Source organism: Emydura macquarii, unplaced genomic scaffold (genome assembly GCF_026122565.2).
Source record: "Emydura macquarii macquarii isolate MOO-44397 ecotype Brisbane River unplaced genomic scaffold, CSIRO-AGI_Emac_v2 contig_75, whole genome shotgun sequence".
Taxonomy (NCBI): Eukaryota; Metazoa; Chordata; order Testudines; family Chelidae; genus Emydura; species Emydura macquarii.
The window spans coordinates 7,847,161-7,874,174 of NW_027130212.1; the positions used below are offsets into that span (position 1 = coordinate 7,847,161).

The 27,014-nt window shown below is 38.3% G+C and overlaps 1 protein-coding gene across 1 annotated transcript in view; it reads left to right on the forward strand.

The window, feature by feature from the left end:
• The window catches only part of ROBO2 (roundabout guidance receptor 2), a 583,446-nt gene that overhangs the window by 541,462 nt on the left and 14,970 nt on the right, over positions 1 to 27,014 (forward strand). Inside the window, exons 25-27 of the mRNA XM_067543334.1 lie at positions 2,221 to 2,429; positions 16,540 to 16,710; positions 24,048 to 24,308. Of these exons, the coding sequence (XP_067399435.1) occupies positions 2,221 to 2,429; positions 16,540 to 16,710; positions 24,048 to 24,308 (641 nt within the window). The remainder of the gene's footprint in view (positions 1 to 2,220; positions 2,430 to 16,539; positions 16,711 to 24,047; positions 24,309 to 27,014) is intronic.

The following is a 27,014-nucleotide window of genomic DNA, read 5'->3' on the forward strand; positions in this document are numbered from 1 at the left end:
CTTTTATACCAGCAGGCAGGCAAAATTGCTTACTGTAGCAGGGAAGATGACATCTCCCTACCTACCTACCTGCTCTGTAAGTGCCCTTCACAACTTCCAAATAAAGAGTATGGAGGCCATTTTGGAATTTTGCTACCCAGCAAGCAATATAGTCTTCACATAGCCTGCTCAATTGCAATCAGTTGACCCAATATGGCCTAATGCTGGTGCTGATAAAATGTTTTGAGTGTTAGCTTCCCTAACTAGTTCACTGTGGGACCTATTACTTTCACAAGAAGGAGACCAATTCTGGGCTTTGTACATTGCTGACCAATCATGATCCACTTCACAGTTAGCCAACCGTGAGCCTAGCAAAGTCATAACTGGCTTCTGAGGACTCCCTACTGGCCTGTCACAGTGCCTTCTCAAAGAGATTGCTCAACAAAGCAACTCACAGCTAAGAGACTCGGTCCTGCTTCCCTTATTAGAGTGCTGCAGAAAAAGAAATCATGGCCTGTCATAACAAACATAGTTAGGATTCATAGATTTCAAAATTAGTCTTGTGAAAGGCCACAGTAATTGAGCATGAAACTTTGGAAAAATCATCCTTAACAAGAAATGAACAGATTTTCATATCCACACTGAAATCTAGTGGCCAGAAATCTGCAGTACTTCAACTAAAGATAGGTGATTTTACCGTGGTTGTGACACTTGGTTGCTCTGTGGTTTGCTAGCACATAACTATACATTTTCTGCCATCTTACGGGCTGATCTTACCGATCTGCCATTGACTTAAATGGGAGTTGGACTACCCTTAAAAGGCAATGTTTGTCACTTCATTTTCTTTCCACAAAATCATCTGCTCTGAAAAGCGAGGAAGAAAACAAAGGAGATGAAAAGGAATTAGATAAATTACTGCAAGAATATTGGGAGAGGAATTCAGGGACTGAATGACTAGAGAATTAAGAGATGATTCATTAGAGATGACTGGAAAAGTGCATAGTCGTTATGGCCTTGATCCAGCTCAGCAGTTAAGTATTTGGTTAACTTTAAGCACATGAGACGATCCATTGGCTTCAATGGTTCTGGTCATATACTTAAAAATTAAGCATGTGCTTAAATTCTTTGCTGTCATGGGGCCTAAGCACACTGTTTGTCAAGAGTTAAATTCAGAGGCTAGGTTTTCTTTGCATCTGGTGTCCATACAGGAGGAAACAAACTATAAACCACGACAGTTTGTAAATCAGGATGGAAGCATTCAATCTCTAAAAGCACTGCAGAAATAACAATAATAATAATTTAAAAAATATTAAGACAAAGAGACTCCATTTACTCTGGTACATAACATATACCATGAAATTCTCCCGTCCTAGAATGTCTGCTACAAAGATGGTTAACTTCTAAAAACAAAGGGGAGTCTAACTGAATAAAAAACAACCAGTATATTTGATAAAGGAGGATGGGCAATAATATGTTGTTAAGTTCTGATAGAGACCGGCCTTTAAAAGAAAACGTCAGAGCAAATTCAAGGTCACCAAACAACTGACAACTATCATTTGCTCTATTGTTAGAGAAGAAGACCGGAAGGATCCTCATTGATCCATTGATATACTCTGTGAGCTGAATCAGGTCAGATGACCTCACTTTGCTCTAGATAAATTAGTTCTAGTTGGGCAAATTAAATACATGCTTGCTGAAGATGAGATAGACTCCATGTTACCTGAAAATTCTTCTCCTGGAAGCCACTGCCTGCTCTTCAGGCTGAATTCCATTATATAACATCTAGTTTATGTTAAAAAATACATCTTCTTCCTGCAATACAAGTTGAATTTAAAAGTTTTTAGCTTGTATTGAAAAGAAGGATGTTCCAACAGTTAGGGTGCTAGCCTGGGACCCAGGAGACCCTGCTGTGCCACAGATTTCCTATGTGACCTTGGGCAACTCACTAAGTCTCTCTGTGCCTCAGTTTCCCATCTGTAAAATGGGGGCAATAGCACTTCTCCACATCCCTGTGGTGTTGTAAGGGGAAATACAGTAAAAAGAGCGTGCACATACTATGGGACTGGGGACCATGTAAGTACCTGAGATAGATAACCTTCATCGGGCAAATAATTTACAAACAACTTTGTAAATACATTCAGGGTATACTGGAAGATTTGTCTCTTTACTCATTGGCCCAGCAAAGCAATGTCTTACACTCAGGTCAAAAGCATTTTTCTGTTTGTTTGTCTGTTCGTACAGGCACATCCAAAGCAGTACACAACCTCCTCTGGCCCCAGTTCCACCACTTGGATATGTATCTGGAAGCCTTATTTCAGATTTGGAAACAGACATTCCAGATGATGATGAGGATGATATTGAAGAGGAAGCTATAGAAATCACTAGGCCACTACGAGGTCTAGAACATACTCCAGGCTCCAGTATGGACAATCTAGACAGCTCTGTGACAGGTAACCGAACACATTTAACAGTGAAATGAACCTGTTTGTAATGTTAAAACACCTCCTAAATAGAATACCCTTTTAGCAAAAATTTATTCCACTCTATTTCTGTGACATTTAAAATGTGTTAATATTAAACACTAAAGTTAAAGAAGGATTTGCAAATACTTTTGCTTTGGTGCAAAATGATAAGAAAATTCATGAATTTTAAAAAGCTTTAAAGACATGAAAGAAAACTCAATTATATCCCGTCTTTCATGAAAAGTTCACTCTATTGGGGAAACGAGTCTATTGCATAAAAACGGGATGGGTGAGCCCTCAACTTTGAAATGATATACTGTATTTTGTATATCAGAAGCAGCATAAAAAGTAAATGTTATCTTAAAATGTTTCTAGATATTTTGTTGTGTAAAAGCATGCACTGATGAACACAGAGAGGGAAAAATACTTTTCAGAATAAGCTTGTCTAGACATTTATTTGTAGACTGAAGAAAATGTATATGTGAAACATATATTTTGTACGCACTTCATATTGCTGGATTTAATAATTGTTCCCTTTCAGTGAAGACATTTAATTATTCTGTCACCTTTTTCTTCACTGTTTCATATTCCTTGCATGCTTAGAAAAGTTACAGTGGTGATCAACAAAGAGAGACCTCAAAATGCATGCTAAACTATTCCACAGAATCTGAATTAGTAATATTGCTGTCAATGAAAGAGAGAAAGCCATGGAGTTTTCTGAGAAAAGGCTGTTTTTACAGGAACATTATGAACCCTTTCTGAGGCATCAGCAAACTCTCCTTTAAGCGGACAGTGGACATGTACGTAATGTACTGCATGCATCCATGATGACTGAGCTCTATTGATGGCTCAAATGTCCATGGTCTTATATAGCTCATTAAAAATACTGTTTGTCTCTGCAGTCATTGATCTTTATGTGAGAGCACTAATTTCTAGATATACCTGCAGGATACACTTGCTCATTGGGGACATATTAATGTAGCACCACTTAATTTTATCTCACCTCTCCCTGCCTTACAAGTTCTGAGAATTTTATGCTCTTATCTGAACATTGCAGCTCTGAAAACACATTGCAATTCCCTCCGATGGAGGCAGGAATGTGACAGTGATGAAGCATCAGTACCTATAATTTTCCTCTTCATTCCTTGTTGAATTAAACGGTGTGCTGCTCTATCCCCCTCTCCGATTTTCCCCTTATCTTGGGGCTAGACTCCGTGCCAAGCTAATTAAGATTTAAAAACTGTAGTTCTTCTGTTGCAATTTGAAATCCTGATTCAACTGAAAGCTGTAGAGTTAAAGTTTAAATCTTTGAATTCAGAAGGCTGACTTATTAGTGCACGAATATGTTAAGCCACTTTGCCTGAATTTCTAGCATAATCTCCCTCAGGCTATAATTCTGCATATTTTTGCATATCTCACTAATGGCTCTGAAGCCGTTCCATTAGGAATGCAGTAAAGGTTTTACACTGATAATACAGGAATAAATAAAAAAATCAGCTTACTATATATTGTCCCTTCAGTGTGTATTAGTGTCAATGTTGATATATCTGTATATCAGAAAAAGAGCATTTTGCGCATTTTCATTTTCAACTATTATTACTATCCTACTCTACCTAATATGAATGAAGTAAGGATAGCTGCATTTCTGCTGCAGTTCTCATACTTTTGTGTTCTTTTCAGCTGATGCTTTTATGAATAAAACTCAAACCTGCTTTCCTAGATAGAAGTACTGCTTGATTATTAGTGTGTTAAAAATCTCAGTCAGTGAAGGAATATGCTTCAGGAAGAAGTTGTGCATTACCTAGTAATCTATAAAGAATACATCCATTTAGTACAAATGACCTATAAAATCTCAGTCATCTAGATAACAAACTGTCCTCTGCCTTCTTCACTGACTGTATGGGGAAGTACGATCAACACCTTCATTTTCTCTCTTGGATTTGAGTCTTCTAGCAATAGTATAACTTTCACATGAGGGACTGCATATTATATTTGTGGGGAATGTTTCAAAGGATAATATTTTGACATTTTTGTGATCTCTTTAACTCCATAAGCCTGGATTTTTTAAACATATGTAGAACCCATTGTTTCAAAGGTTCCTCAGATTGCCTGATTGGCTTACCTTTGATATGTTAGGCATTCCTGAGGTCTCCCCACACCCTGCAAACAAAATAATGGATGAGTGGTCACATCCGTGTCCCAACATTAAAATACAAGCTCATTCTTTGCATAGGGCTTCAGATACCTTAGAACAGAGATTTCCTGGGATTTTTATAACATTTTTTCACTTATGTAAAGATACTGAATATTTTAGAACACTGAGAAAAAAGACAGGGCCTGGTCCCTAGGAACTCAGAGGTCAACATTTATTTTTTTAAAAAAGGGGTTTCTGGGAGGTTAGCACTTGTGGAAAAATATTGGCTCACATGATTAGATATTGAAGGCCTCGAAATAGAGAGACAAAAGAGAGAGAGCAGCAGTGTCTTGAAATCAGCTGCTTCAGCCGTGTGACCTGGAGATGCCATCTCTATGAGTGAGGGTGTAGTTTGATCTTCATAGCTGAGTCAATCCTTATCCTTTCTGTTGAGGCTGCCAACTAGGTTTCCATCCAGCACCCACTAAAGGGGGAGATTTTTATGCTATACAGACTGGCTCAGTGGAAACTGAACTCAAACTGCCAAATTCGTCTGACATGAGGCATGTTTACATGCTGGGATTTATTGCTAATGTTTCTCTAGGAAATCTCCGATTATGGTAGTTATAAAATAGACACTTCTTGTTGTTCTGCTTTAATATTATATAGAGACTTAATTTTCTAGGTCACTGTATGGGGATTTGAGCCACTTTTCATTGAAGTCAATGGAAAAACTCTTAGGTCTTTCCAACCTTCCTCCACCCCAACCCTTAAAATTCCACAGCCTTGCCACCCACAGTGCAGAAACAGTGAGAGCTCTAGTTAAAAATAAGGCACAGACATTTTAACAACTTTCAGCCTTTGTCATCTGTGATAGACCTATTCTGGGAAGGGGTAGACTACCCAGGTGTTCTAACAGCAGTGACTATTGTATACCAGGGTTCATGCCATTGCTACATCTGTACTGATGTGGAAGCTGAGAGGAAAAGATTTTAGTGTAGATGCAACACTTTTAACTCCAACAGGAGTTTAATCAAGCCCATTGACTTCTCAAGTGAAACAGGATAGGTTTATGGAGGGGTGGATCACTTGATGATTGCCCTGTACTGTTAATTCCCTTTGAAGCATCTGACGCTGGCCACTGTCAGAAAACAGGATACTGGGCTAGATGGACCATTAGTCTGATGCAGTATAGCCATTCTTATGTTCTTACGACTGAAAGTAGAACACAGTTATTTTTGCACATGGGTAACAAAAAAGAAATAATCTAAAATTCTAATAAAGATGCTATGAGGAAGTGTAGCACAGAGAAAAAAACCCCTCTGTTTTGCATGTTTTCAACTTGATTAAAATAATCACTTTGCTTGGTAGTTTTATGGTAAAAGCTGTTTATTCAATGAGTCTGAGCGCAAATGGAATAACTCTGGAAAATTAAACAAGATCGGTTATTTTACCAATATTTTACCAAGACAGAGGTCAATATTTATATTGATTTGCTCAAGGATACATATTGCTAAAGATTTTATTTTACAGGCAGTTAAGCAGATTGCATTTAATAGGAAGAATGTGGTTCATGGATTAAATATGTGCTCAGAAAATAGGGAACTGCTAGTTTTTGTATCTCATAAAAATGGTAATACAACAATTAGCAGGGTCATACTATAAAGCACAGACTTTATCCTAGCTTAATGGATCTGGGGATACGCATTCATCAGCAAGGGTGGATTTAGCATAAAATGACATGTAAATGAATTGATGACTGATCATAAATTAATTTTAGTGCTGAAGATGTAGTAGAGACACAGCAAGATGCCACTTTATCATAGTATTTTACTGTTCAGCAACATTTGAGCAACTACTTAATGTTCTATGTGCATTTCTTCTCTAACAGCTTGAATAAATTTGAAAAAAATTTAGGTCTTTCAGCAATATGGAAACCAAAACATCTAGAAAGATTGAAAATACAAACACAAATAAATTTGGCTAAGTGGCATAAATTCATTTTTCATTAAATGTTTATAGATGCATTGATTATGTTTGGACCCATAAAGTGTCAAACTCGTATGAATGGCTTGTATTCTTTTATTAAAGATTCCCTGGCCAGAAAAGACAACTTTAAGAACATAAGGATTTAATTCCCTACTTATAAGTTTAAATACTTGGTAGTGGAAAAAGTCACTCATGTATAATGTACAGTATAGGTTAAGGTCTTATTTTCAAAGTGGAGTTTATACATATATATATATATTGCACTTTTTTATTCACTATTCAGCATTTCCCATAATTCTTTATTACTCAGCATAGCCATAGCATCCCACCATTCCATGAAGCCCCCAAAAAGTCAGTGCTTTGTATTTATTAAATAAATATGGCCAGATAAGTTCCTAGGCCTGCTTCTGCATAATCTAGACAATGAGAGTTTTGTCATTCACTTCAACTGAAGCAGGATCAGGCCCAGAGAGCTGTGCCCTGCAAAAGCACAGGACACTCTGGCCCTGATCAAGCAAAGCACTTAAGCATGGGCTTAATTTTAAGCATGTGAATAATCCCCATGTTTAAAGATAAGCATGTGCTTAAGGTGCTCATTTGGAGAAGCACTTAAGCACTTATTTAAGTTCTGTTGGCTTCACTGATTAAAATAAAGGAATGTTCTTACAAGTGCTTTACTGAATAGGAATGCTTTGCTAGATCAGGGCATAAGGGTCAGTTTTCAAAGGTATTTAGGCACCAGAACATGTAGGTAGGTGCCTAGCTGGATTTTCAAAAGGGCCAATGGGAGCTAGGACACCTGGGCCCTTTTGAGAATCCTAGTGGGCACCTATCTGCATCTTTAGGCACCTAAATGCCTTTGTAAATCTAGGTCTAAGTGATTTGACACACTGGGGCCAAAGTGCTCAGCACCTTGAAGGATGAAGCCTTAAATGAATACACCTGGATTAGTACTAGTGAATAGCTATGAATTTGTTTTGAAGGCATCTGGACCAATGGGCAGCTTTCTGTGAAAAGAAAGGTTGGTTGTATGTACCCTTGTGTTTCACAGGCAGGGTTGACTTAAAAACAGTACAAGAGGTGTACTGAGAGAAATGCACAGAGAAGTAGCTTTTTCTTTGTCTGTAAAATGTCAGGAAATAGTAAAATCAGTAGCAAGCAATCTGCAATAGACTAACAGTTCTATCCCCCCAACCTTTCTGTAAGAGCAAAGCAGCTTCCTGTTTGCCTTACAGTGCAAACATGTTTTATGGAGCAAGAAAACAGAGTTCAACTTTTCAGATAGTTGATTTTGTTTTGCATAAAACGTTTACTGCTGCTGTCTGCAAGAGTAAAATTTACAGTTGCCAGAAAACATAAAAACTCCAATGTACTCTTGGACAACACAGAGTGAGCTGCATGTAAAGGAGGTACACCTACCAAAAGCACATTTCATCCCATTTGGAAAAAGCACAGTTGATCTTAGAGGGATACCCATACCTTTTATTCTACCTTTATTTAGAAAACAGAGCCAGTGGGCAGCATTAAAAGGCAGGCATCATTTACCAACTGTGTTAGATTAAAGCAGCTGAGTTATGGCCTGGAGGGTGTTTGTACAACAAACCAAAGGTCAGTCTTTAGGTGTGAATGTCTGCATGTTTGTAGAATAAACAAAGGAACATTTTTTATTTATATAGATTGTGGTGAAGAAAAATTTTTGAAGCAGTGGGCCGGAATAACTCAGGAGACTGGTAGTATTATATGGATACTTCCACCCATAGTTCCCAGTTCACCTATAGCCCAGGTCAGTGAAGACCAAAAACTCATTACAATTTGATAGCAGTTTGCTGATCTATATGAAGCGAGCAGTGAAACTTAGTTCAGCCAGCAAAGTACAGGGAACAATCAGCTAGAGGACTGAGCTACCCTTTCACTCCTAGAGATGGTCCCTCCAAAACACAGTTGAAGTCTGACACATTAAGGGGTAGTGCAGTGCTGCTGACCATGCCACTACTTGTTCTGTGTTTAAAATGGAACTTCAGTCTCCAGGGCTTGCCAACATTTACAAAAAAGGACACGTGAACAATAAGGTACTCTTATAATAATAAATCTGGCAATAATTAAAATCTAGGTATTGCTAAATTAACCTGGTGCATATGTCTGTGTTATCTGTGTAGGTATGTATAATATATATTGTATAACTGCTTCAGCAAATTGAGTGACTGGTACGCAAGTAGATGGAACACTATATGCAAATAGAAAGTATGGTTTAATTTTCTTCCTTAACACATGCTTACATATTCCTATTGTACTATTTACATTGTTAAAAGTGTAGGCCCCAATTCATCAAGGTAACTAAGCAGATGCTGAACTTTAAGTCCTTGTGTATCACCATTGACATCAACAGAGCTACTTGCATGCTCAAAGTTGGGCACAGGCTTAAGTATCTTGCTGAATCAAGGTCATCAGAAGCAATTATTTTTAAAGTGTCTTCAGCTATAGCATCTCATTTCCTTTTGTCTATGTTCATTGTTTTTATATCCTTGTTTCTCATATTTCATATCAATACCCATTGCCAAGATACTGCTCTCCTTTCTGTATGATGTTCTGTGCCCCCTTGATTGTTAGTTTAGAAATTGTGCTCTTGGAGAAGGTTCACTTTCAGCCTTCCCTTGCCATTAGCTTAGCTTCCTTACATCTGTCTGTGTCAGGGAGAGTCTGTTTGGAAAGTAATAATTTTGTGTGTGCTCTTGGCAAGGAGAATCAAACTCTGTCACTCTCTGTTGCACCTAACACACTTTCTGACTGTCAGACCTCCGTAGACCTCTTCAGTTTCTGTTCTTGTATCTTTGGAGTGCACGAACCTGTGTTATTACAGCCTGCCACTTTGCTGATGTTAAAACATTTGGTCACTGCAGCACTGCAAAGTAACCCATTGTTTTCAAAGAGTTAGTGGATCAGGAATTTCTCCCTTTTCCTCTTTCTTATGGTGTGGTGTATGCTATTGATTGAATTCCTGATTTCAATTATATTTTTCATTTATTTTTACCAGATAGCTTTTCATAATCTACAATACTGCAAATATCTATCCTATCTACTTAGGCCTAATAAGCAACTCATGATTTAAAGGTTTTCTTTTAGACATTAGGCTTTAAATAACTCCCTTGAACATGTAATTTTTAAAAGAGTTTGTCGGTCAGGTATTAAAATTGTACTGCTACATTCGTACTTGACTTTATAGGCATACATAAAATTCATAGTTACTAAGTGTATAGTAAACCTAAGGGAAGATTTATCCCTCCACATGTATCCTTGCATATCTTGGAGAAATCAGCATTTCTGCTGATGCGCATAATACTCAGTGATAGCTTTTGAAAATGTAGTACATACCATACTGTACAAACTGTATCAAAGCCCTGCTTCAGATACTAAAAATTACAGATAAATGAGGAGCAAAAAGGATGTATCCTTACATCAATATTAAGTATTTATACTTGTTATGTTCTCTCTCTTTCTCTCTCTCTCTCTCAATTGGATATGTTGTATTTCAGTTGGTATCTATTTCTGAATACATTTTTGTCACTTTAGTGGCACTTTTTTCTTACAATAATGGTAGCCCATGAGCATGGCAGAAAGGCAGCATTTGAATGAGTGACTCAATATTCAATTCAGAATGCATTCACACTTTTCCTGCAAATCTATTCCTAACAAAACTTTAAGACAGAAACTCTTTGAATTTGCTCAAGGAATTACAATGAACTGCAGTATGTACTGATTAGTATTTAGTTTTGACTTAAAGATCACATAACAATTTTAAGACCTGCATTCAGAAAAGCATAGTTTCTTAACTCTGGTCCTGTTCGGGACAGTATTTAAGCATATGTTCGATGTTCACTTTAAGCAGGTTGAGAGACACTTATGCATATTCATGGTCTCATTAATTAGGCTATGTGCTATTTTACAACATATGGAGTCAGATCATAGGGCAACTGATTTCCTTTACATTGCTGTAAATCTGGAGTAAATGCAGTAAATTTGATGGTACATAAGTGTAGAGGTATCAGAATTTGGCCCATTTTGTACAGATGAGTGTGAGACAAGCTATGAATGTGATTCCATCTACTCCTGAAAGATTCCTTTCAGATATTGCTTTGATGCCAGACTCTCCCAGATAAACTTTTGTTTTCCTGATGAGAGAAAGTAAACTTGATGGGCCTTTGAGTTTTAGATAAACAGATACGATATTAAATGTATACAACTCACTAGACCCCTACATTTGTTTTTAGGTTCAATGGTAAATGGATGGGGTTCTGCGTCTGATGAGGACCGTAACTTTTCTAGTCATAGATCTAGTGTAGGTAGCTCCTCAGATGACTCGATCTTTACCAGCGGCAGTTTTGCACAAGCACTGGTTGCAGCAGCAGATAAAGCTGGGTTTAGGCTGGATGGAACCAGCCTGACAAGAACAGGTTTGTAGACTCAAAGTTGATGCTTTCTGCATGAAGGGGATCTCTGCCTTTTCTTTCTCTTCTCCTTTTCAATGAATCTGAATCTTACTCATATTTTATTTCACGTGCATGGAATAAGGAGGTTGGATAGTTTTTCTCTGCATATCTTTAATCAAATCCTTACACTGTGTTTTAATTTTAGTGCTCCTAAGCAATGAATAGCACAAGCTTTTAATCACCAGCTTCAATCTGCTATTTCCCTTTACACTGACTTCACTATAGATTTACTGACATGTGCTCCCTTTTCTACTGCAGCAAAGAGACTATTAATTTTGCCATGCAATTTTTGATGATTTATTTTTGCAAAAATCTTCTCTCAATCAATAATATTTCTAGTGATGAAAAGCACACTTAGCCGTTATCTCCATTACTACTCTTCTAGTGCATCTCTTTTGCACAATGTATTTTCTTGGAAAGCTCTCTAAGCATGGGGTGAGCTGGTGTAAGTTTATCACTAACAGCCTTATTAATCACTTGCTTTAATGGCCCTTTTTGGAATAACTTATATTTGGATTGCAGGATATCAGTTAAAAATATACCAACTGCATCTACAAGATAAATGTAAGAGTGACTATTACTTTTAAAAACAACACATTTTTTCCTTCTGAAACAAATGAGTAGTAAATATAATTTACTTTGTGTAAGTCATAATTCACAATCCTCTTATGTGTCATTTTTCACATGTTCATTTCTAGCAAAAAAAGAGATAAGTAAAATTTAACAAAAGTGTTCTGGACACACAGACACATAGACTCTAAGGTCAGAAGGGACCAATATGATCATCTAGTCTGACTTCCTGCACAATGCAGGCCACAGAACCTCACCCACCCACTCCTGTAGTAAACCTCTAACCTATGACTGAGTTATTAAAGTCCTTAAATCATGGTTTAAAGACTTTAAGATACAGAGAATCCACCAGCAAGTGAGCCATGCCCCATGCCACAAAGGAAAGTGAAAAACCCTCAGAGCCTTTGCCAATCTGTCCTGGGGGAAAATTTCTTCCCAACCCCAAATATGGCAGTCAGTTAAACCCTGAGCATGTGGGCAAGACTCACCAGCGAGACACCCAAGAAAGAATTCTCTGTAATAACCCTTCAAAGGCCATTGGCATATCTACCACCAGTAGTCAAAGATCAGTCAATTACCAAACTAGGCTGTCCCATCATACCATCCTCTCCATAAATTTATCAAGCTCAGTTTTGAAGCCAGCTAGATTTTTTTGCCCCCACTGCTCCCCTTAGAAGGCTATTCCAGAATTTCACTCCTCTGATGGTTAGAAACCTGCATCTAATTTCAAGACTAAACTTCCTGATGGCCAGTATATATTCATTAGTTCTTGTGTCCACATTGACACTGAACTTAAATAATTCCTCTCCCTTCCCGGTATTTATCTCTCTGATGTATTTATAGAGAGCAATCATATCTCCCCTCAACCTTCTTTTGGTTAGGCTAAATAAGCCAAGCTCTTTGAGTCTCCTCTCATAAGTCAGCGAGAATGGATTTGTGTATGCTGGGTTTTATCAAAACTGCAAAATAACCTTTACTATTTAATTAAATTGAGAAAAACTAATAGCACAATATTAATTAGGGAACTTTTTTGTATTACACATTCATTTCACATTCATGCCTGCAGGTACCACTCTGTTTTCATAATTTTGGAACTTTCAGTACTGTTCTCATATAAAGTTTGCACGTTAGTACATTATTTGCATTTAGGAAAATTGCCATAAACATAGAGGCTGATCCTGCAGTCTATGTGCATGCAAAATTACCTCAGTGACTAGATGGCAAATGCTACACCTTAGAAATAGAGGAAAGGTCTGTGGTACTCACCCAAGCCACCCACAAAGACAGAGGATGAAATCCTGGATCCATTGGCATCAATGGGAGTTTTGCCATTGACTTTAATGGAGCCATGATTTCACCCAGTCTCTTTAGTCAAATTCATCAATCTTTAAAACAGTTATTTCACTATTAAAACCAGACAAAGCTCTCCAGTTGCTTCCCTATAGTAGTGAAACATTGATTTGTTAAGTCTGTCTTTTCACAGGGAAACAAATAGACTCTCTGCCTTCAACTGTGCCAAATGGGTAGAATTTGGCCAAAATAGCATTTAAACGGATTATTTTCATTGAAGACCCTCTTTGAAAAGCCTTGTGTGAGAGCATCAAAACTTTTGCACCCTTTTTAGTTTTTCTGTGCTCTTTCTGGGCTTTATTCAAAGTCCATTGAATAAGTCAATGAAAAGACTTCCATTAATTTAATGTTGTTCAGATCAGGCTCATTAAGATGTACAGACACTCTTTCCTATCCCACACAAAAGCTTTAAAACGTATTATTGTGTAGCATATCCATGCAAGAAAGGTGCATGTTTCTGGTCAAGTATTGGGTGTTTCCCAATCTTGAGAAATACCCAGTTAGGTTTTGACGGTGGTATTATGGTTCATCAAGTGATTGATGCACATTTTAAAAAGTGCATACTTACCTATTATCTATTTGATAGACCATTACAGTTTAGAACCATGCCAAAGTATCCTGTTGTCATCATAAGACCATTATGGCAAATGTTTACTGTTCTACTTTCTGGGTCTGATGAAGCAGGAAAAAATCCTCCATTAAACTATTGATATAGTTTGATGACAAAATGATGCTTTCAGTGATACTTCCTGGTCTATCATGGGCTATCAAATAGTATATTAATGCAGTTTTGAAAATGCATATAAATTACCTGATGTACCATAATGATACTTCACAGGGTGTTTCTCTAGCTGAGAAGAGGCAATATTCTTTATGACTGTCATTCAGGGATGGTGTCTCAAGGCCTGATTCTCCACTACCTTGTACCTTGCATAGTCAGTAACACCTATTCCAAGTAAGTGTAAAAGACCATTGCTGGTGCGAATGGAGCATTCTGATGTGGTAGCATCTTACACTCACTTTGCCTGGGTGCCTTTGACTATGCAGGGGGCCAAGCACTGGTGAATCAGAACCAAAGTTTCTCTCCTTCATGACATGCTCACTCAGGTTACCAGGTGCCATCTTGCTAATTGTCATAGAGCTCAATGAGTTTGGGTATATTTTTCTTTTCATTTTATAACACCCTGTAATTGGACAATTATATCACCAATACAGACAGTCTGACACAACTGAGCAGATTTTACTCAAGAGACAAGAATAACAGAGATGCCACAGGTCAGATATGAGGTTCACTCAAAGAGTTAAGCTGGGAAGCTTGCACATCGCCTGCCTGCTCTATGTTTGACTCAAGTCAGTGCTATTGTTAGCCTCTCTCTTTCATGGATACTTAAGTTGAACACAAACATGTAATTTTTTTTTCCAGAGCCTGCGTGCTGAATTGAGGGTCAGGCTTACACCCAAGAAAGCAAGAGAATTCAGTTAAAGATGAAATTTCATCTCAGACTCAGAGCTTGTCTACATGGTGCTTTAGTTTGCACCAAAGAGGTGTAAATATTAGTCTGAACTAGTGTGTCATGCACTGACTGACCAGTGTGGACCCTACCACTGTGCGATAAAGGTTCCCAAGTGTTCGTTCCAAACAGTATTACCTTAACACACACTAGAACACTTTGACTTTAATCTTCTCTGGCGCGGATTAAAGTGCCATGTAGACAAGCCTTCACTCCTCGGTGCCCATGTGCTATAGGAGTTTATTTTTCCAAAACATCTGTGTTGCAATATGGGGTGAATTAAGGATAGGATTTCAGACTCATCTCTCAATATATTTTTGCCTTACTATTTTAAAATCAAATGCTTACTATTTTGGCATGTGTTTGTTTCTGATTGAATTTATATCTAGGGAAAATAAGAAATCAAATGCTGAAAAAGCAATCCTTGCAAGTATGAATTACTAAAAATCAATCTGCAGGAGATTGTGGGACAGAACTTGATTCCTTTCACACAGCACCTTTGCACCACTCTGGCAGTGCAAAGGGCTGTAATGCTCTACCAACTAGCAAATAAGCATCACCTTGTTAGAGAGGAAACCCAGATGACATAAAGCCAAAATAGCTGGCTCTACACTAACCCTAACAAGGCTCTACCAGAGTAGAGTATGTGCTAGGGCACGGCTAAAGGCAGGGAGTCTGTTCTGAATAATACAGTACTCCAATGCCCCCCTGCAAGCATACTGGCTCTTTGGGGGATTCTAACAGCCAGTTTAGATTAGAGCAGCCCAGGGTCTTCCCAAGCAGCCTGGGGAGCATAAAGGTGGCACACAGCCACTTTATATCTCCCATCAAGTCCTGTGCAGCTTGGCCAGACCTAAGCACTGACCCTTCTAGGTTAAAAACAAAAACAGCAAGTTTGGTTGCCTTAAACACATTCCACCCTGGATAAAATTAAAGAAAATCAGAATAATCACCAGTTCAAAATACAGTGTTAAAATTCCTAAGGTGCTTATTACAAATGTCAAGCAAGTGAAACAAGAATAAAACATTTCTGAAAAGATTCCAAATGGCTCATCCAATCTTATTAGAAAATAAGCAAATGTATTCAAAGACATTGGAGAATTTGACTGAATTAATACATACATGTAAAAATGAAATGAATAAAGTAACTGAATTGTACTCAGACAACCCTTGCTATGATATTCTTGAACACACAGTTAGAATAGGTCAAGCAGAAGAAGGTGTTTTTTAGAAACATCATAATTATCATGTAGTGTAAACAGAATTCTGAGTAATCAATTCAGTTAGCCAACATGTGTTAATTCAGTTAGCCAATACGTTTTTACACACAAATGCATACTCACAAATAATAAATAAAGTAATGGGGAAATCTTTACAAGAATAAATGTTCTTGCTCTTTATTTGTTTGGGTTCATAGATTTACAGACATGAGTTAGTATATATTTTGGAAAATCAGTTACATTAGAGTCATTGAAGTTACATCACATATTCAGTACATGGAGTCACTGAGATAAGAATCTGGCCCAGTCTGTGTATGCTATACATGGAGAAAGAGATGGTGTATGGTGAATAAATGTTATAGGATTTCAAAATTATTTTCTCCCCTTGTAAGAGTAAGAAATTCTTCTGACATGTCTGTTTAGCATACAAAGGAAGTATGAGTTACACAACATATACTAGTGTTCTCATAATAGATGGAAATGGTTTAATTAAAAATGTAAAGGAAAATATAATGCTGAGTTTCTCACTTTGCTTCCTGTGGTGTATTTTAAAGTGATTGTCATCTGTGGGTATTTCATCAGAGCACCTTTCATCTTCATCATGATCATTATTATTAATATTACCATAGAGTCTAGGAACTCTTGTCCTAGACAAGAACCCCATTGTGTTAGTCTCTGTACAAACACAGAACAAAAAGATGGTTCCTACCCCAAAGTGCTTACAATTTTCACGTGAGAGCTGAAAGGGAAGATATGCCGTATTTCAGATCAGACACATAAGAGGACAGTCTACTTCACTGCAATAATGTTTTCCATTTTGATTTCCATTTTTTTCTTTAGGCAAAGCATACCCTTCCTCTCAGAGACCTCGGCCAAGCAGCCCATTTTCAACTGACAGTAACACTAGTGCGGCCCTGAATCAGAGTCAGAGGCCTAGGCCTACTAAAAAACACAAGGGAGGCAGACTGGACCAACCCCCATTGCCTCACCGCAGGGAGGGAATGACAGACGGTAAGTTCTTTGGTTTGAAGTCAGTTCTGTACGAGTGATACATTGCTTGCATGCAGGATTGAAAAAAAATGTAAAGTGTTTCCTTAAAGAATGTGTGCTGCAATGAGCTATATGTGTCACGGTGTAACATCTCTTAAGTCATCAAGTGAATAATGTTGAAGTGAGATTTGTGTGAAACTTGCTTGATTCATCACTGAGCTGAGCTTCAAGCAAGCCTTTCTTTGGTTCATCTATGGATGGGTTAACACTTCTCAAATTTCATTGCAAGCCACATCTAAAAATGACAGAATTTCATCTGGTTTCACACCAAAACCGTGTCTTTAACTAATGCATGGATGTAACAATATTCAAATGGATTTCTGAAGAGCAAATTCAAAGTGGGCCTCACTGTGTTCCACTTTGCTCATGCTTTTTGTGCCACCCATACAAAAGGTCTATATTTACCCATGCCGTGGTTCCTTGCCCACTTGTCTCACTGCTTGGTAATGCTGTCCCATTCTTGAATTCCTCCCAGCTCAGCTTTCTAGCAGCTCTGTCTTTCTCTTCAATTCTCTGGCATCTCTATTTCTCTCTAATCTTCTCTTCCCACCTGCAAATCCCTGGTGGATCTGTTCCCTCTCCACTAATCACCTGAACAACAACCAATCCCATTATCCCTACCTCACTCACACTTGTGATTGGCAAAAGAAGCTACCACCATCTCCTACTCCTGTGGATGGGTGTTTTACCACTTTTGCTGTTGTCATAGCTAGCTGGCTACTGTAAATGCTGAAGGATTAGGCGAGGGCAGCAGGCAGACAGATAAACAGCTTAAAAGAGCTGCCAGCCACTTCCACCATTCCTGTAATGAGGGTAGGGATGTGGTCGCTCTCCTCGCTCTTCCTGATTGTCCAGGTCTACCCTTCAGTATTCTTTGATGCTTTGTAGCTTCCCTCTCTTCCAAACAGGCAAATCAGAGCCAGAAAGAAGGGCATCCCTTCAAGCTGCATTGTTCTCCTTACTTCAGTGGGTACCATAGGATCAGCTGAACTTCTTGTCCCTCAAACAATGTTGGGGTGGAATTTATGCTTGAGAGTCTATGTTCACCCAGAAATGAGTCTCTGTTCTTTCGAATCGTTAATGAACCTTAACAAATCTTCCAACAAATGCACTAGTCAAGAGGAGTGTGGTGTCAGGTTGTGTTGTGAACATTTCTCAAAGCTCTAATCAAATTTCATTAGTGAACCCTTCCATTCCTTACGGTATTGGGATCTCAGATACCACATTGTAAATAGATTATGTAGATCTTGTTTATTTTTGTTTAGGAATAATGGGCCTATATGTTACTCTAGGCACATGTACAACATTTATTAACAATATACCAATTGGACCAATGTCTACATTGACACCCTGTAAGCTGTAAGTCTCCCCTCACTTAGTTAGTCTTGCCCCTCAGAAGTAGCCTAGAAGAACAGATAGGCTTATAATATGCTTTGAAGATCAGATTCAGGCTGTGTCAGAGACAAATTCCAGAGCTGAGGGAACACCTCAGCAAAAATACCTTGTCACGAGCCCACTCTTTAAACCCAGGGGTTTATTAGCTCAAGCACTGCAGCTGATCACCACCATCCTATCATGTGAGGAAAGAGGTGATCTCCAAGGTAGCCATGACCCAAACTGTATAGATCTTTATTGGTTGAAACCTTACTACCTTCTCCCTCTTCAAAATTTTCCTCAAGACCCACCTCTGCCACAACACTTATTAAAAATCAGCCAATTAATGGTGGCTAGGTGTGTATTAAATGGAACAAATACCACTTACTTTATTTTTATTTTTGTCATGCAAATGTGCATTCATATATAAAACATGTATATATTTAATTTCATCCTTCTTCCCCACACTTTGTAGGTCACGTGTCATCTTATACTGTAAGCCTTTTGGGGCAAAGTCTGTGTCTACCTATATGTTTGTACAGCATTGAGTATAATGCGGACTTAAACCTGATTGAGGTCTTTGGGTGCCAAGGCAATATAAATGTTTAATAATAATGCTTGCACGCAGAAACACATTGGAAGTCTATGTTCATGGAGCATAGGTGGAATATGTTCTCCATGGGAAGCATTGCTAAGTACTGTATTTTTCTATTCATGCTACAGTTTAAATTAGTGAAGGAGATCAGATTTTTAAAAGCCCCAATTTATTAAGGAAGATGCTCCTGCTTGGCTTTTTTAATTCTTTCCTCATAGTAAAAAAAAAAAATTATCAGGGAGTTTCCTTCATAAGTTTGACTCATAAAGCCACTTATATGGCCTTCTCCTTCAATCATCAATCTCCCAGTTTTAGGCAATGTCATATAATTACTGTTCTTCATCTTTGGAGATCATTAGTCTGATCTATTAGGATCTTAGTTTAAAATGTGTACAGTGTGGTCTAAAACGAAATGACACAATGCATGTTCTAAGAGTAAGAAAGGAACCCTCTTCTATCCTATTTCCCCATGAAAGAATGTCACACTTTAATGTGTTTCTTCAACTGTTGCATAATATGAGTTAATTAAAGTGCCTGGGTAGGGCTAGGGGTTTTGTAATGTGTTTTTGCTGACTTTGGAACACTTGCCTTCTGCTGGAATAATATTATGTCAAAGTGAGTTCAAAAGGAGAAATACAGCTGATATGCTGTTTAGCCCCTTCACTCTAAAGCTGTTCCATGTATTGATTTACAGAAGTAAGAAGCATTACTGTAGTCCCTGATGAGATTTCCAAAAGCATTCAGATTCAGCACCCACTGAAGCCAATGGCAAGGCTAAATATAATACTATCTAGGTCTCTTAATCAGTAGATTTCAAGGTGTTTTACAAAGAGGTCAGAATCATTAACCCCTGTTTACAGATGGGAAACTGAGGAACAAAGAAGTGACATGACTTGCCCAAAGTCAGCCAGCAGACCATTGGCAGAACTGGGAATAGAATCCAGATTTCTTGTGTCCCACCACAATGCTCTACCCACTTGGTCACAAAAGTGCTTTTGTAAATCCAACTCTTGGCCTGAGATTTCAAAGCTGGGTAGGGGGATTTAGACACAACTCCCATTAATTTCAATGTGAAGTGTGACTTAAAATCCCCTCAGTGGTTTTGAAAATCCCACCATTCAAGCCCACACAAATATTTATTGGAGCTATTGGATTCTACATATTGGGTCCAGTCCCATTTCTACTGAAGTTATGGCAAAATTCCTTTTGATTGAAAGGGGAGTAGATTCAGGCCAATGGGACTTAGTTTTTAGTTACTTTTTTAACTTTTTAAATTAATACACTTACAAATTGCAGAGCACTGGAAGCTGTATATTTTAACCATACTATGGTACCTACCTGGCTGATTTTAAATTTACATCTTTAGTAGAACATAATACTTGACAAACCCCTAGAAGAAGGATCAGAGAGGAAGTAGGTCTAGGGCTCTGGAGTTAGTGCTTCAATTCCTTCCTCATCTTTGCCATTGACTTGCTGTTATTTGCTATTACCCAGTCTTTGCCTCTGCTCACCTCTGCCTAAGACACTGTAAGGAGGACACTCACACACTCTGATTGCAAAGCACAGCGCATAGGCTGCAGCCTTATTAAATATAACAGTAATAATTACTCTTGGGAAAAAAATGAATAGCTAGATCTTGCAGAAAGGGATGTCTGCAGCTTACCTTCCAACCATTTGCGGTGCCTTAGCACAATTGATAATGACAGCCCAAGAGCCTGGTTGACTGGTCTCTGCAGTTGACTTGGCCATGCAAGCCAGCCATCATTCTACACTCATAGACTAATCCCAAACTAACCCTCCATTAATCTCTGCGTGGTGGTTGTGTTGTGCTAAAGCATCCGAATCCCCAGTTCCTCATTTAAGCAAGGCCATCAACTGTCTTTTTCCCCTCCTCCCCCATTTCAATTATAAATTGTCTCGCAAATATATCCTGTAATGGTCCAACCATTATATGCTGCTAGTGGTGGGTTGGCTGGCATCCCACCAAACTAATCAGCTGCTAGTTAGAGCTGGATAGCCAAGATAAATATGTGGTACCTGGTGTCAGAAAGATTAATCCCATTGCGATGGGTCAACTAAGATACTAGTTAATACCAAGGTCTCCCCACTGAAATCCCCACATTTCTTGGTTTATAATTTTCCTGGAGCTATTGACTTTAGGAAACAAGTTGGCTCCCTTCCATGTGTGCTGCGGTGATGCAGCTAATCACACTGGCCTGGCCATAGGGAAGTGGGACTGTAAATCCATCCTGTCTCTTTTATCCATTGCTGGTAGCCTGAATCCCAGCCTGTTGACTGGTCATCAGAAGGTGTTTTTATATTCAGTGGAGTGCTGCTACCACTGATTTACACACCGAGCAGTATGGGGGGAAATGCTGTGAAATGGGAAGAGGCTCATCATGGCTCTAGATGCAGTGAGGTCTTTATATAGGCTCAAGGGAGACAGCATAGTGTGTCTGGTGAATTTAACTGAGACCAAAGGTAAGGGGAGGGATCATTAATGCTGCAGAAGACACAAGAGGCAGCCACAGGAGGAGAAGGGAGAGGCAAAAGGGGCCCCACTTTCTGCAAAACTTGAAAAGGGAGTGAGGGGAATTGCTTTGCCAGCCAATCCTGAACCAGAGAGCAAGCAATCAGATGGCTCAACACTAAATCAGGCCATCAGTCCTTACAGTCCTCCCCTGGCACCCCTGCACAACATGGGCCCCACAACCCTGGACTCAGGGTGGGGCCACCCTCGATGGATTTTGTAAAACAGACCTGCCTACTTCCAAAAGTGTGAGAGACTTCCTTCAAAAATAATTCATTTAACTTCAAATTGCCAATATCATCCAAGGATCTCAAAGAGCTTTACAAACATTAATATTTACATCACTGCTATTAATTATTATACCCATTTTACAGATGGAAAAGCAGGAAAGGCTAAGTTAAGTGGTTTGCCCAAAGTCACAGAGGAAATGGGCTGTAGGTCCAGGAGTTGTCTCCAGATCTCCTGATTCCGAGTCCATGCCTTAAGAACAAGGCTTTCTTCCTCTCCAGTGTTTGATTAATTAAAGTTTGCTAAGTGTATTGGGATTGTCAGATGTAAGGCACTGTATACAGTAAAGTATTAACACTGAAACAATTTTTGAGTTTAATGCTCTTTTTCTGTGCTATTGTCTGTTGCAGATGTAAAACTTACACATTTGTTGCTCCTTCTTATTTTATTTTATTTTATATTATTCATGTGAAATTGTAATAATTATATTTTGGAGAATGCCATTATCAGATTCCGTATTACAGACTGCTTTTACAGAATTCCATGGATGTTCAAATAGAGGTTATAAATTACAACTTCAATAATCTGACTTTCAAATTGCATAAGCAGATGCCAATGTTGTGGTACTGTAAGTTAACTGGTTATGATTGCAGTAAAATCAATTATAAGAAATGCCATTTTGGAAGCTAACTCTATAAAGCAATTTTAACATTGGCAGGCTCCCATACCTCTCCGCTCGTCCACCCACAATAACTCAAACACAGTCATTGGCATGAAAGGTCACATTTATATTCATAACTAAAAAAATCTCAAATAAATTAGCACTGAACATAAAGTATACAACAAGCCCACTGGCAGATTATTATAATGTTGTGCTAGCCAGAAGAGAGAGATCTCAATCTGGGAGTTAGCACCTGATTCAAGTACAGTGCTGCTACCACATATAACTCTCCTTCCACATACACTGATACAATGTTATCCCAAATAACCATCATTTCCTCATTTAACTATACAAGACAGAAATGCTGAGTGAGAAAATGTCTCATCATCTTTGGAGACATCACTGTCCCACACATAGGAGATGCAAGTATCACCTCTACCATCAATGACATGAAAATGGGAATCTTACCCCATATAAAGCTGAAATGCTGCCAGACCTTTAAAATAAATCTGTTGACCAAGACCTCCCCTTCAATATGTAAAAATCACTTCAGTCCCTTAATAGCTACAACCCTGAGACTCCTCTGCAGGTTCTAAAAGCAGAGGAATATCCCTCCATACCATCCATTGTTCCTGGTCAAGTTCTAGTGAAAAGTCTTCAAATGCTATAATTTCTGAAGGGTAAAAAACAAAGGGCTATAGCCTCAGCTCATGTAAACTGGCAAAGCGCCCTTGGAGTCAATTGAGCTACTCTGTCTGGGGTTCTCTCCAAATATATATGTATAACTTTCCCAATACAATTATTTGACCATAATATAGTAGATAACTATGATGACTACAGGCTGGTCTATATACACTATAGATAGACAGCATGGGGCAGCTTCTCAGGGGAATGTCAGATGGACTTCAATTTTTTTTAAATCCCTCACAATCTGATTTTGAGGCATAAAATCTCATGGTCTAGTGTTTTCCTATTGTATAACTTTAGGCAAACTTTTCTGAACTATAATTTTCCAAGCTTGATCACTATCTCAGGATTCTGTGTGGTGAGAAAAGTATGCTTTTGTCATCACAAACATACTTTGAATCCTTTTTTTTTTTAACTGTACTACCACTTTAATGGTTTGGTGTATAAACTTGAAATGTAGCACACAAATTAATCCTGAGACATGTGCCTTTTAGTCTTCAGCCGAAAATTTGTTTTGATTTGTGTAAACTATATGTACTTTAAACTTAGAAGTGGCTAATTTTTTCAAAAATAGTAAGTTTTGACCGAATGTTTTTCCTGAAAAAGTGAATTTTTTTTGCAACTAATATTCACCCTATTAAATGGTTCTATTTAAAATGTAGTTTGCACATTTATACTAATATATTATTAATGATGACAGATTTTTAAAATAACTTCATATTTTGCAAATTTATGTGAGATTTGGTGGGATTCGATTCAGTTTTACTTTCAGTTTTGGTTCTGAATGAATGCAAAATCTAAAAGTGAAACTCAAAGGTAGGAGCAGAGAGATAAGCCCCAACCAGACTGAAACACAAGAAACCCAGTCAAATAAAACAGATTAATTTTTCACAGCTTTTGCTTATTTCCTTGACTGTTGCTAAATAAGCCTAGTACAGTACATCCAACAGAAATACTCAAGTACTGAGGAAAACAAATCAGAGCTTATATTCTATTGATTTCCCTGGACAGTTGAAGAAATTAGTGCAATTGCTGGAGGTAGAGGCAAGTAGTGAGGGTAAATACACTGCAGTTCTGACTAACCTGAATTTCCTTTTTTTAAAAAAATCATACTAAGCAATTCAGACCCTTTTTTAGGGGAGATTTCTTTCCTCTGAGTTTCAAACAAAACATGTGTATCGATTCAATATTAGTTTGTTCTAAATCTTATTCACATTTTTTAGATCTTCCACCACCACCAGATCCACCCCCTGGTCAGGGTTTAAGGCAGCAAATAGGCCCTGGCCAACCCGGAGGCTCGGCAGAGAGAAAAGGAACCTCTCTTGAGAGGCAGCATACATCCAACATAGATGAAACAAAGAGCTCATTGGATCGTCAAGCTAGAACATCGTTAGAATGGCAGCGACAAACCCAGGAATGGATAAGCTCCACAGAACGTCAAGAAGATTTCAGGAAAGCCCAACATAAACAAGCATTTGGATCAGGTGTGTGTGCGGCACCAATTAAAGAAGTGTAGGCAGCTCCTTGAAACATTTCCACTAGAGGTTTATAACTCATAAGAAATAAATTCACCTTAAACCAACAGTCCCCAGCATTGCCAAGGCTTATATTAGAAGAATAAGAACATTCACAAATGAAATAAAAGCCTCTTAATCTGCTGTGATGCAAGTACAAGGTTCTGTGTTTCTTCCTCCAACAATGAGATCTCATTAACTCCTAAGCTGGTGTATTCTTTACACTATTTAGGGAACTAATAATTGTCAAATATAGCAGCAGAAAAACAAAAGCTGAACTTTGTTCTTGATGGGCAAGGCAAGAGGAACAGAGTTTTCATTATTTCCTTTTAGAAAATGTATTTAATTGTACATGTCAGACCATATATTCCAGTGTCTTCAACCAGCAACTAAATTGGCACTCGGTGTTTTTGCATGCCTACAGAGGGCTGACCCTCCTTAGCCAAGCATTTCTTCCAGCTATATTTATAAGCGTCCTTTCCTCTCTATTCAAGTATATGACAAATAACCTTCTTCTGTTAGGCTTAGATTGATGACAGTGCAGACTTTAACTGGGAACTTGTCTTTCCTGAGTGCTAAACTTGACTTCTAAATGGATGTAAAAACATGTACAGGAGGTGAGATTGGACTTGAGATTCAGCTCTACAATATTCACAGCTTCCTTCTGTCAGCCTGAATTCAGCCAGTAACGGCTCCTGTTTCAGGACCCCTAACTATTTTCCTTAACCCACTTCTCACATCTTAATCACCAATGCTGATTAAATAGAATGATGCAAGGAGACAATTACACAAGGGACATACAGCATAGAGTCAAGGCATATGCAGGACTTTTTCTTGGGCCATGCTGGACCTTCATGCATGTATTAAACTTCTAGAATGACACTGGCAATAAGTATTTAAATATTAATTCTCCTAGCTAATCTACCCACTTACCTCATATCTGTAAAAACAATGGTATAGTAGGTGCACATGACCTAGAGCAAGCATTTCTGAATGGTCGCTCTCTGATACCTGTATGTTACCCGTCTTTATCTCCTTGTCAGGACAGATTCAGAAGAAAAATGACTGGTCAGTTCAGTTCCAGATAAAAGCAAAAAATGTGCTAATGTCCAGTTACAGTAAATACTATAACCCATATTTTAATAAATAACAGGAACACTGCCATGAAAAACACAAACACAAACAATCCTTCAATTGTGTGGACAAGCAAAAGGTAATTTATATGACTGTTCTACCACCTTTGCAGTGCAGATATTTGTTTAAAAATAGTATTAATATGTGATAATTCACCTGAGTTGGTCCAATAACAACCTTAACTCTGACCAACAAGACATACTTACAAACTTTTTCAACATATATACCACTAATAAACTGTATGTATAGCTCTGCTGTGTGACGTTCCTCTGCTACCAACCATTGGATTCCACAGCAACAGAACTCCCCATCTCCACTCCTTAGTAAGTGCACAGGAAGAGCTGATGAGGATGTCAGCTATTATGTAACTTAAAGGGGTCTACAGCAGTAGAGCTCTCATACACACACCTCAGATCAGAGCCAAAACCCACTGAATACCATGGACTGATTTCCACTGGCTTCTGTGGATGCTGAATCAGGCCCTTCAGAGTTCCTGTCCTGTGAACCTTTTGAGATCCAAGGCAATTGGCTTTTCCTCATGCATACCTTAGGAGGTGCATTGAGAGCTGCTGCAGCCCTCTCCTTCAGTGAGAACCAGGCAGAGATCTGTCTTCAGGTGCTTTCCAGGATGGCCTATAGTTGAGCTCAGAGTGCTTTTCTGAAGCTGTGCCAGCAATTTTTACTACTCATATGTTTCTTCTCTACTCCAGCTTCCTGTACTGAAGCTTTCTGTCTCCATATTCTTTTCTCTGTTAGGTTTATCAATGGATAATCATGCATCGTTTTTTATAATGTTAATTATGCATGTATTTTTTTTCTTGGAAATCTGTCCTGAACTATTTCCCCAGTTAATAATGAAGGTCACTGAGAATCCATTCAACAGATAACAGGGTTAGACACCTAACAAATATTTCCGAAAGAAGGCATTTTTAATAGTTGTTTTTCTGAAAAAACTATTTGCTCTATTTCCTTGACATCATTCAAAATAATGTCTACTGTTACCAAGTGTTAGCCTTAACATTTTGAAAGCATGACTTTTAGTTTGAAAGTGATGAGAGTCATAATCTGCTTTACAACAGAAAGCTAATTGTAACCTGTTTGCAAACACTTGCATATAGCAATACATATGTACAGCAGAAGAATCAAGAAACATGCATAAGAAACCACAGCAGCTGCATGACTTTTTTGTCACTCTCATCCTCGCTTCCATTCTTTCCCAATTTCATTGCTTTACTCAGTGCATCATGTCTACATTTAGACCTGGGTCTTACAAACACTTGCACCTGGGAGTAACCTGAGTAGTTCCTTTCATTTGGGTCAGAAATGAAGTCAGTGGGACTACTCACATGAGTAAAGTTGTGCATGCGCATAAGTATTTGCAGGATCAGAGCTTGAGATAGGAAGCTCCTTGGAACTGGAGTCATATGTACTTTGCCTGTGAAACACCATGCCCACTTTGGGCAATAAGTAGAGCTAGCTCAGTACTGTTTGAGGAATACATGATTCTGCATTATTCTCTTTTACATTGATTGATTTATGCAA